This window comes from Opisthocomus hoazin, chromosome 1, assembly GCF_030867145.1.
Source record: "Opisthocomus hoazin isolate bOpiHoa1 chromosome 1, bOpiHoa1.hap1, whole genome shotgun sequence".
In the NCBI taxonomy this organism is placed as follows: domain Eukaryota; kingdom Metazoa; phylum Chordata; class Aves; order Opisthocomiformes; family Opisthocomidae; genus Opisthocomus; species Opisthocomus hoazin.
In genome coordinates, this window is record NC_134414.1 from 149100827 (window position 1) to 149112729 (window position 11903).

The window sequence follows — 11903 nt, forward strand, 5'->3', positions numbered from 1 at the left end:
TATTTTATAAATAATTTGAAAGACATCCACCCCCGATAAGGCCTGACTAAAATACTGAAATACAGAACCAACTGTATCTAGCATAGGCTTGGTCAATGGAATTTTAAGGAAGTTCAGACCCCTGGGAGAGAAGAAAAAAATAAAACTGGCCCAAGAGCAGCTGACCTACTGAACCGGCTATTTCAAGCCAGCTATCAAAAAAATAACCTAAAGAGATAATTTCTTCACGTGAGCTCAATATCTAGCCTCGTCACGGGCAAAGAGCGTTTGAGGGCCTGAAAGGCAGAAAAGCTTGTTTTCTTTTTCCCGGTTTAACCCACAGAAGGGGCGCGTAACGCCGAGATGCGCCGCAGGGCTGAGATAACCAGAAGCCTCCCCGTTTCGGGTTGCCAACTACCAGTACTTTTTAATTTCGGGAATTTTTAAGTTTTTAAATACAGAATACTTGATGTTTCTCCTCCTGTATTCTACGTATCTTGCTTCTTTTCTTCTTTACCTTGTGAACAAGCTTTACCTTTCCTCCCGGGAGCAGGCCGGCGCAGCCGAGGAGCCCCCCGGAGAACCCGTCCCGAGCAACGCGCCCGCTTACCGACCGCCACGGCCTGGGGCCGCTCACCCAGCGCGCAGCCGCCCCCGGGGTCCGGCCAGCCCCCCTCGCCGGGCGAAGCTCCGCGGCTCCCGGCGCGGGGTCACCCGAGGCCGGCGCCCAGCCGAAGGCAGCTCCCGAGGCTGAGGGGGGCTCTCCCGGCGCAGGGCCCGCGCCGCGCCGAGGGGCCACCGGGCCCGGCCGTATCCCCCGCCGCCGCCGCCGATTGGCCCGAGCCGCCCCGCCCCGCCCCGCCTCATTGGCCCAGGCCGGCACGTGATGCCAACGTGTCGCCGGGCGCCAAATTCAAACCGGGAAACGATCCCCGCCGCGAGCGGCGGTGGAGCCCGGAAGCGCCGGTGTTGCCACCTCCGTCCGTCCGTCCCCCCCCGCCGGGCCGGGGAGGTGGTGAGTCGCGACCTGCACCCGCCCCCCAGTGTTCCCCCGCCGGGGCCCGCAACCCCGACAGAGCCGCGGCGGGAGAGGGAAACGCCCGGGCTGGGGTGGAGGGGCCCTAGGGGAGCGCGGCGGGGCCGGGGCGGGTGAAGAGGGAGTTGAGAGCCCTTCGGCGCTGCCCTCGTTACCACTCCCTGGGCCGTGCGTGCGCGGGGCGGCTCCGGGGTCCGCACCGGCGGCGGGTCGGGGCCTTCCGAGGAGGCGGCTCCCGCAGGCTGCGCCTGGGCCGCTGTCTCACGGGGTTCCCCCCCCAGAGCACGGGGAGCGGGGCCGTGCGTGTGCCTGGGGGCCGCAGCCCGCCGGGAACGGGGAACACCGGTGCTGCTGGTCCCGGGCTGCCGGGCAGCGCATGCTGGTGGGAGTCTCTGCGCCCGGCGGGGGGGATCGGCCGGGCTTCTCACCTGCCGGCTGCTTCCCGCTTGTGTCCACGCAGGCGTGATTCCTGGGCAGAGTTCCCTTCCTTGCCAGCCGGCCCGGCCGAAGCCACCAACGCCAAAGGCCTCCCTTTCGTTACTTGTTTCTGTCCTGCCTGCCGTCCCTAATGGCAAACAGTAAGTGCAGCTTGGCTGTTCTTGGTCGGTGTGGCTTGCTGCAAGAGACAGCCTCCACCCCATTCTGGAATGGCGTGGTACTTAGAAGTGGCGTTCCCAGAAGGGGCATGCTGCATCTGAGCCCAAAAACAACATCTTTGAATTTGATCTGTCCCCCCTGCTTTATGATCCAAATGAATATTATATATTTAATCTGTTGTCTGAAAGTTTGACGTTTAAATCGTGTGCTGCCCAATTACGAATTTGTCTGGTTCTTGACCAATCTACAGAAGGAATGACTAAAGCATTTATATTTATTTTAAAGCACCTAACTTCTGCTGCGTTTATTGTGTGCCTTTGTAGCGTTCAGGATGATCTCCGCTTCCCAGATCTTCACCCATCTGTTAAATTCCCTTTTCTCCCAGGTCGCGTGATCTGCTGGTTACAGCAATGACATATAAGAATTGGGACTGCTATTTCTGTGTTTTAGCTTCTCTCCCCTGCAGCTTGCTGGCTGGTGCTGGGCAAGTCACTTTACAGCTAAGTCTTAGTCTCCCTTTTCGTGAAGCACGCGCACGTACTTTCCTTGTTATGTACTCTCTGGCTCCCAACCTGTGATGCATGTTACCTACTCTGCAAATATCTCTCTTGTCCTGCTTACTCGAGGTGTGGATAAAGGAGGCACAGTACTATTTTCCAGTAGCCTTGTCAGCCTTGCTAAATGCTTTTGGCTTTTATTTTCCTTCCTTGTTTCTAGCTTTGTGGCGGTTGCTGAGAAAATCTGCTCTGTGGGAGGCCCGTGGTGACGTGCTGCACCTCTCCCAGCTGTTCCTGCCCCCTACACCCTCATGTTGTATCTTTTGTTCTGCAGGATTTGTTCTTGTCCCTCTCAATGGAGAGTGACTGTATAGATCAATAATGAGGACCAGCCCTCGCAGGCCCTTAATTCTCAAGCGACGGAAACTGACCCTCCCACAGAAGGATGCATCCACTACATCAGCAAGAGATGAGAACAGTGGTCAGGATGAAAAGACTCCAAAGCAGGAGCATGGCCAGGAGGACCAACACAACAGCCAGCCCAGGCACAAAATGGACTGTGGCCTGCAGAAATTCCCAGCAGGCATAAAGATAATTGACCATCCGACCATGCCCAACACACAAGTTGTGGCCATCCCTACGAATGCTGATATCCAGAGCATCATAGAGGCACTGACAGCAAAAGGAAAAGAATGTGGCAGCAATGGGCCCAACAAGTTCATTCTCATTAGCAGCGGGGGCACGTCCCGTTCCGCAGGTCCAACACCATCGCAGCATCTCCCGCCAGAGAAGAAACCCAGTGCAGCAACCAAGGCTGCAGACGGTCAAGAAAGAGACAAGAACGTTACACAGACACCTGGTCTCACGGGAGGGACAGTGCCCTGGCAGTCAGGAATTGATTCTGTGGCTGGGCAGGAACAGGAGAGCAACAGTACGTAATCTTTACCACCCCTTTTTTTTTCGTTCTGACAGATAGACAAAGAGATGTGAAGCGGGCCAATGAGGGTAGTGCTTGGATCTCAGTATGCAGTAACAAAAACTATGTCATTAATTACAAAATAGCTATGGATTTGATTCTAATAAGCCACATAATTACGCATATGTAGCAAAATCTGAAGGATCTTAGTGGATATATTTTTGGTGGAAGAAATGGGATATAAAGGTGTATAGCAAAGCAATATTTTAGTGTTGGGGGGGGGGGGAAAGAAGAGCTGGCTTGAAGAAATCAAGTCTAGAAGAACAGGGGACAAAGTTTCATTTAGGAAAAGGCTTATGGCTGAAGTCAAGACTAACTAACTATTCAGTGATAAAACATCCAGGCCTAGAGCTTTGAAAAAGAGATGATTCACATCCTTTAATAACGAAGTGGGAAGTCTGTTTCCTCCTTGGCTGTCTCAAGAAGCTGCTGAATAGATATTGGAAGTGGGATGAATTTTGCTTTGAAACACTGCTCAGATCAAATTTGTGTTTTCAACGTGAAATAGTTATGTAGCTTTTGGGCTGTAGTAAATCTTATCCCACAGTGTAGTACTGCGTGACAGGAACCCACAGACAGCTACAATAGCTGCCTTGCTACAACCAGCCTCATGAGCAATAACAAAACTATGTCAGTTCTCATTGTTGCAGTTCAAAAACCTGGAATCATCTGAGCTTCTGACTTGGGTCTTGTGCCAGGTCTTTCAGTTGGAGTTTGTCATCGCCTTCCTTGGCCTCTGCTTACTAGATTAATCCTTTAGCTAAAAATACTCAAATTCTTGAAGTAGTGGATCAACATTGTCCTGTTTCAGAGAGCAGTAGTCTGGTTTTAATGTTTTTTTTTAAGGCTGCAGCTTTTTTTTCAGAAACTGGGCGGATTCATATGAAATCAGGAATTCAAGGTTGAGTTCCTTCCACAAGAAACATTGGCATTGCAATAGCATCTTGTCCCTACTGGAGACAGGGATACCTCTTTTAGAAGTGTGACTAGTGCCTATCTTTTGGCACTTGAGATAAAGGGGGAAGAAGGTTACTTGTGAGTAAGCAGAGCTATGGGCTTGTTATCCCAACAGGCAGTGGCGAGACAATGAGCTCTGTGTTGGACAATAGTCTCACTAACATCCAGTGGCTGGGGAAGATGAGATCGGATGGGCTAAGTCCCTGTTCCGTGAAGCAAGACACAGAGAAAGAGAACCAGATGCCTCTGCGGGAGAGAATCAAGGTAAGCAGGAGAAGAAAACAGAGCGTGCGCTAAAACTTTTGATAGGGAAGTAATCCATGTGGATCAGAAGACTTGCAAGAACTAGGCATCGCCATCTCTAAGTCACCTGAGTTTGGCCTTTACTGATTTGAATAGCAGAACCCGGAGGATCCAGGGATGTTCCACGGCCCTTCTTGTCAACTTTGCGAGCACTCACATATCATTCCTTCTGTCTCTCAGACCAAAGAAGATTCTGCTGCTGCTGCTGTTCCTACTGCCGCTGCTGCCTCCTCCTCCTCATGGCAGGATTCAGTATCAGAACGACCTCCTTACTCCTACATGGCCATGATCCAGTTTGCCATCAACAGCACTGAGAAGAAGCGTATGACTCTGAAGGACATCTATACCTGGATTGAAGATCACTTCCCGTATTTTAAACACGTGGCTAAGCCAGGTTGGAAGGTAACATGCAGACCCTCAAGTTGCTGTGGGTCACAGGGTGATGTTATCATAAGCCTTCTGCATGAAAATGAAAAGTTGTTCCCCAGCCTGCAGAGCAAGATGGAAATTAACTTGAACAGCCCACCCCAAATACCCTCTCATTCCAGATGTTCCCAGTTCCACTTCTTGTATCCCTTTTCTCATTCCACCTAAGCAAGATGATGGGGTGTGTGATTTCTGGAGTAAGAATAGGGATCTCAAGAGTAAGCAGAGTAAGAGACTGACGACAGGGTGGGCTGGGTATGCAGTGAATATGAAGGTCCATGTTGCCAACACTTCGGAGTGTAATCCCGCTGCCAGGGCAGTCGTGTCTCGGGTAGGCCCTGCTGTGCTGATAACAGAACTACTGCTTTTCAACCTCCCCCTCGCTCCTTTCTCCCCAGAACTCCATTCGGCACAACCTGTCCCTTCATGATATGTTTGTCCGTGAGACATCTGCTAATGGTAAAGTCTCCTTCTGGACTATTCACCCTGATGCAAACCGTTGCCTAACATTGGACCAGGTATTTAAGGTGAGTGCCTCATGCAGAGAAAATGGGGCAGGCTATCCAGTTACTAAATGCCACGCTAGCCAGATGCACCTTATTTCAACAAGGAAAATTAAGCTGCTTTGATGTCAGCCTTTTTGTAGAAGCTGGATTCAGCCACTTGACAAATAGACAAGCTCTGTATTTGAAAGAAAAGGTGCTGTGGCTGTGCAGATGAACTGGAGCTTCTGTGGGATGCATTTGTTCTTCAGGTGGTGTGCTAAATGTAGTAGTGAGCTTGTTCAACAGCTTTCCATGGCCATGATGCAAACTCCAAGCGAGAAGCTTTCCACTGAGGTCGACCAGGAGTTCCTATGCTGTTTTATTAGACAGTCATAAGATGGATTTGCCCTATACCAGCTAGGTATCTTGGGAAGCACCGGTTTGTGGAAGAAACAGAGCTTGTGAGTCTGGTATAGGTGTGTTGAGACTCTGCTTGGGTGGACAGATTGACTCTCGTTTGCTCAGACTATACAAGGTTAAAATGTCCCATTTGTTCCCCCTTTGGTTGATAACTTCATCTTATTTTTCTCCCTCTCAATGCCTTGCTGCCACCAGCCGCTGGACTTGGAGTCACCAACATCGCCTGAGCACTCTGAATCAGTAAGGCTTACCCTCTGGCTCGGGGCTTGGGCTTCCGTTCTCCTCTTGCCAGTCACTGAAGGAAAGGACAAGAGGCTCGGGGAGGGGGACTGGGTCACTGCTACACCTAGTCGTACAGCTCCCTGCATGCCCTTTTTGGGGAAAGGAGTCGAGCCAAAGGTTAATGGCCTGCAGGTGATCACGCTCTCTCTACCGCTGGTAGGGCTGTACAGCTTTGAGCAACGAGAAGTCTGCTCCTGAAGCAGGCTGCGGTGGGCACCAACGGGCCTCGGAGAACAAGCCCAGAGGGAGATTTCTGGTAAAACCCTCATCTCTGTGGAGTGGTCCCAATCTGTTCTGGGGCTCAGATACAGAGAGAATAGGATCTCTCCGTGCTCCTTTTTCATTTTGGAACCCAGCTGCATTGTGACTCTCAGAAGGATGAACTTGTTTTCTGTCTCTCTTGGATTCAGCAATTTTAACACGGACAGATTTACGAGCAGCCAGTCAAACGCTTTTCTGTCACGGCTACAGCCCTGGCCTTCTTTCCATCTGCTTAGACTTCAGATTCCTCTGTTGCCTCTGCTGTTCCACTTGAACATCTGTCTGGTCTATGGTTTGTATAGAGATCCAATATAGAGTAGAGCTGTCCTATTCACCTTTCCTCAGGCACTGAGGACACCGAAGCCAGGTCACTTCTGCAGCAGAGTCTGCAGCCGCATCAGCTCTGTCATGCCGTCTCTTTTTCTACGCAGCTTGTGGCTGGCAGCTGGCTTTGAGATGGCATGGCTGCAAAACGGCAGCTGGCACAGGGACAGAGCCGGCACGAGTGCTGGGTGCTAACAGCCGCTCTCTCTGTATTAGCGCAGCACAGGCCTCTGGATTCGCAGTTCTGAATGAGGCAGCAGAATAAAGATGGATTCTTCCCTTTAAATCTCTTTCTTTTCTCCTTCTCCTCTTTCTTACTTCACAATGACCACAGCAGCAAAAGCGACATCTTCCTGATCCCCAGAAGAACACTGGAAGCAACAGCAGCAGCAAAACTGAACCACAGAATGCACGTGAGTGTCTGCATCAGCCCAGGCCAAAGAGACTCGGCCTCATAAACCTGGAGCACTCCCCCAGATTCCCTTAGGAATAAAAGTGAAAATTGTTCTCCAGGTTTGCAAGCTTTTAGGCTTCCTACTGTGAGGTTTGGAGCTGAAGGCAGTGTTGCTGTGTCTGAGAGAGGATGTGATTGGGAGATGGAGGGGACTGGGTACTCAAATAGAGTGAGAGCAAAACTTGCCCCAACTTGAGGGCTGGGATCTGTATGAAGGATTATTTTCATGTTCATCAGGCCTTCTGGTTTGGGATTTGTATCATCAAAATTAGCAGAGAAGGCGGGTGAGTCTATCTCTGTTCAGATATTTATTTGGGGGTTTTCAGGAGGACTTCCTATTAGATGCCTGGGTTTAAAGAGGTAGAGGAAGGGCAAGAGGCTAGAAAGTGGTAGTACAGGAAGGGCAAGAGGCTAGCAAGTCTGTTCTTTTCCCTTCCAGGCCGAAAGATGAAACCTTTGCTTCCTCGCATCAACTCCTACCTGGTTCCGATCCAGTTTCCTTTGAGTCAGCCTCTTGTCTTGCAGCCGCCTGTGAAGGTTCCTGTATCCATGGCACGGGGAGCATCCCTCAACACCCCGGAGACTTTCCAGAGCAATAAGCGTGTGTGCGTTGCTCCAAAGGTTGGTTTCTTGTTTCTTGTGTTCTGAGGTTTTTTTTGTTTGGTGTTTTGTGGGGTTTTTTTTGCGAGGAGGGGGTGGGGGGTGAGATGGGGTGTTGTGTTGGTTGATTGGGTTATTTCTTCTTTCTTTTCTATAGCTCTTGCCTTCTATGGACTCTGTTCTTCATATGGTTCCTCTGGCATCTTTACTAGGTGCTCTGAAACTCTAAGCTCACATTAAGGAACTAGCCAGTGACAATCCTTGCTGTCCTTTTCTGTCTGTTGGGTGACAATTACCTGCTAGTTGACTTGCTATAAGGATGTTACTATAATTCACTAGGGGAGCGGGCTCTCTGGATTGGTTAAGGTATTTTTTGTCTCTACTGCCTGGAAGTGAAGAAATAAGAATGGGACAAATGGCTTTGTTCTGCCCCTAAAACATTCAGACTTTTGATAGCTCTGAAGAGACACATGACATGGGGAACTTCTGAAAGAGTATTTATTTGCATGTACTCTCTTCACAGAGGTTTTCAGGATCTGCTGTTTGCTAATTCTGCGCAGTTCCCAGTTATTCTGGGCTCAAGAAAAACAGCTATTAAACAGGTCTTTCTCATGGCATCTCACTGACTGCTCTTGGATGCTTAGACACTGTAAAGCTTTAACTTTGTATCCTGTCTAATCATGATACTGTTTTCCTTTGTGCGCCTGCTGCTTTATGTTCTCTTCTGCTATGATTTATCTTTCCCCTGTGCTCTTTTTCTTTTCATAACCTCAGTTGTTTTCTTTTCTTTTTCCTTGGTTTCTGGGAAAACTGACCTCATTTATTTTGTTATTTCACATGTAGATAGTGTAAGGAAGAATAAAATGAGTTACACTTTTCCAGAAACATTCAGCTCTCCTGCCTGTACTCCTAGAAGCTCCTCATAGCAGAAGTGCTCTGAAGGGCATGACTTCCAGTCGCTTAGCTAAAACCCTTCCCGTGCAACCTGTAGGCTTCTTTGTATCAGCTTCACACAGAGACCAATCTTTATCTGTTGTTATAGTTACTGCTTTCTGAAGATCCTCCTCGTACCTGTTCTGCTGTCCTCAAGTGCCAGTCGTCTTCCTTCCGCTATCATTTGGATTTTGAGTGGGTTAGATCCTTGCTTACTGACTGCATATCACTTGGGTGTCTTTGTAGATGTCACTCTCTACAGAAGAGTCATCCTCTTTACCCATGGCTGCTGTCAAGGAGGAGAGTCAACGTGATGAAGGTTTATTTTCCCCAACCCATTCCCTAAAGGAGAGCAGCTCCCAGCCTGGTGAGGAATCGGCTTCTTTCCCTGAGAGCGTCTGCATAAAAGAGGAAGAAGGCTCCCAACTGGAGGACTGGCTGTCCCCGTTTGCCTCAACCCTAACGGTAAAGGAAGAGCCAGGCTTGTTCCTCCAAGTCTCTTCCACAAAGGAGAAGAAACAACTCACCACACTGAAGTCACCATCTAAGGGTGTTTCTGACACGTTGGTTATAAAGAGGCGGGAAAGGCGGGAAATGGGCAGATCCAGAAGGAAGCAACGCCTAGCACTGCCTTGCTCAGAAGAGCCTGTCCTTGTTTTGCCAGAAGGCAACGGCTTTGACCCTTACCGGTTAGGGGCTGACCCCCCCTTCCTGCAGGAAAGCCAGCCTCTTGAGAATGTACCACAGCTCGGCTGCTCACAGGGGGAAGAGGGGCCCTTTAAAACACCAGTCAAGGAGATGTTCAGCAAATTGCCAGTTTCTTCCACTCCCAGCAAAGTCTCAGCAACTACGACCCCCCCACTAGGGTGCCTGGACCCCTGGAAATCCACATCCTTAGCCAAGGAAGGTCAGGAGCTGGACTTCAGTCCAGTGAGAACCCTTCAGTTGCCCTTCACACCCCTCCAGGAGCACCAGGACTTGCTGGGTTTTAACAGCACACCCCTTAAAAATCCCCTCTTTGAGTCCCCTCGGGAACTGCTCAATACGGAATCCAGTGACATGGTGCATGCCCCCCTCACAAGCTCTCCAGCTTTTATCCACGACTCTGCTAAGCAATCCTCTGTTGAACTGCCAGCCTCTGGCTTTACTGAAAACCGGTCGCTCATGGAGGGCCTGATCCTGGACACCATGAATGACAGTCTGAGCAAAATCCTCCTAGATATCAGCTTTCCTGGTCTTGAGGATGAAAATTTAGGAACAGACATCAGCTGGTCTCAGCTCATACCTGAACTGAAGTAAACTGACCCGGTGGCTGAATTTGGCTTGTTCTGGTACTGCAGAAAGCACTCTACTCTTCTGAGATCTGTGTGTGTGGTCTAAGAAGACTGCCCGCTTTTGACTAACTCCCACATCGGTGGGAACAGAGGGCATTATTGACTCCTGCTAAGCTGGGAGACGGGCCCATTGGCTGCTATGAGCTCCCTTTATAAGCTGCAATAGACTATTTATGTGGAACAAGACAGAACCTCTCTAACCTTGAGCTAGAGATGAGAGTCCCCGGAGAGAGGTTATCAAGAGAACATCTAGGTAGGCCCTGAATGGCATTTGCTACTCAAGGTATCAGGGGAAAATGGATGCACTCCTCGGTTATGTACAATAGGAAGGAGCCTGGGAACCTCCTCCTAGCTGTCTCCTTACTTCTCTTTACTTTGTTCTCATATTATTTAGTATCTTCTGTGTAGTTTTAATGGCTGTAAATACTGTACATTCCTTAAATTAGCCCTTAATTATAATAATAATTTTATTCTTGTAGGGTTATGGGAATATTTGGGCTGGTAAAGGGTTTGACTTAGAGTGTTGGCCATATGTTCCACATCTCCTGTATTCTTCTACCCTAGACAAGAGCCCAGAATATTCTTTTTTTTTCTTTGACTTCAGAAACACATTGGTCTAGGCTGTTGCGAAGGTTGCTGGGGCAAAGATCTGAAAAATCACCCATATGTGACTCAAGTCAAACTGAAGCTTGTTGTTACCTGGATTGCAGCACAACATTTTGGTTTGACTTCCTTTTTCCAGGCTGCAATGGAGAAGAGCTTGGATAAAGCCGCAGAGCTCTTGTGGTTCCAGTGTCCTGTTACGTACCTAGAGGACTAGATAGAGTCCCTGTTGCAGTAAGATAGGCTTCTGTTGCATGGTTAAAGCTGCCCTCCTTACAGTTACCAGTTGAAAATGTAAAAAAAGAACCTATAAAGCGAATGTTGATATTTCCACGGAAAGGCGACCTCTGGACACACATGGTATGTTTCTCTTGGTGCAATAGGACAGCTCATCCCACTTCTCTAGAACTTGTATCAAAAGTGGAAAGTGCCATGGAAAAGACCTGATCCTTCTGCTTACAGACAAACGATGTCTCGTGTATCTACATACTCAATAAATCTTCTGTGGAAACACAGCTGAGTGTTGTCTTTACTGCTTTCGCTCTTTGCAACGTGCTTAGGCTGGACCGTAGCACAAACAACTGATTTTTTCTTGTCTAATACGTTATGTTTTCTGTGATCACTAAGTGACCAATATGACGTTTTTAGTATTCCTCAGGCTCTGTTGGCCATACCATATTAGATTTGGTTGCTCAACCCCTTGCTTCATATAATAGACATTTTCTTGCTGTTCATGGATAAATCCTGACTTTACAAAGTCAGAAACATACTAACTTAGTCTAAAACATCAGAACACCACCAGCAGACTAGTTTCTATGTTTTGTTAATGCAAAACAAGTCTCGCTCAAAACTCTGTATTTCTGCCTTCCCCTATAAATGCAAAACCAGATTTAGATGTGTGTGGTTTTCAGAATTGCAGTTCTTGTGTGTGCTTTGTTAAAGGTTATTTGCCCTCAGAAGATGTTTCAAGCACCTTGTGCTGATTATTATTTCAGTTTTTATGGGGAGAAGTATCCAACTCCCTGATCGGCGTTTCTGTCTGCCTAGCACAAATTTCTGCTCAGTTTGAGGCCAAGCATGAAAAAGGTTTACCAGGCTGCTGTGGGATTTTCAGACTGGAATATTTTTGTCAGTGGTTAAAAGTTGAAGTTCCATCACTTCTGATTGAGTCTCAGGGTTTCCTTGCCTCTGAACAGGAAATAAAACAGGATGAAGAACCGCTGGGTGCCAGCAGCCTCTTAAGTGTGTTTTGTTTAGGACTAATCTGCCAATCCTGCTTGCTAGGGCAGGAGGTTTTGGTTCCCTCCCCTCTGCAAATGTCCTCTAGTAAGGCCTTCACATCCTCCAGCCTGGATTGAAATCATCATTCTCTGCGCAGGAAACAGCGACAGACTGCTGTGAAAGCTGATCGAAGCTAGGCAGCACATCTGTCGTCA

The 11903-nt window shown here is 48.8% G+C and overlaps 1 protein-coding gene across 1 annotated transcript; it reads left to right on the forward strand.

Moving 5' to 3' along the window:
- Positions 1-2490: 2490 nt before the first annotated feature.
- FOXM1 (forkhead box M1) lies at positions 2491-9835 on the forward strand. Its single transcript, XM_009937850.2, has 8 exons — positions 2491-3040; positions 4158-4306; positions 4526-4747; positions 5170-5298; positions 5872-5916; positions 6878-6956; positions 7437-7618; positions 8777-9835. The coding sequence occupies exons 1-8, from the start codon at positions 2491-2493 to the stop codon at positions 9827-9829; spliced, it is 2409 nt and encodes an 802-aa protein (XP_009936152.1). The 3' UTR covers positions 9830-9835.
- The last annotated feature ends 2068 nt before the right edge of the window (positions 9836-11903 follow it).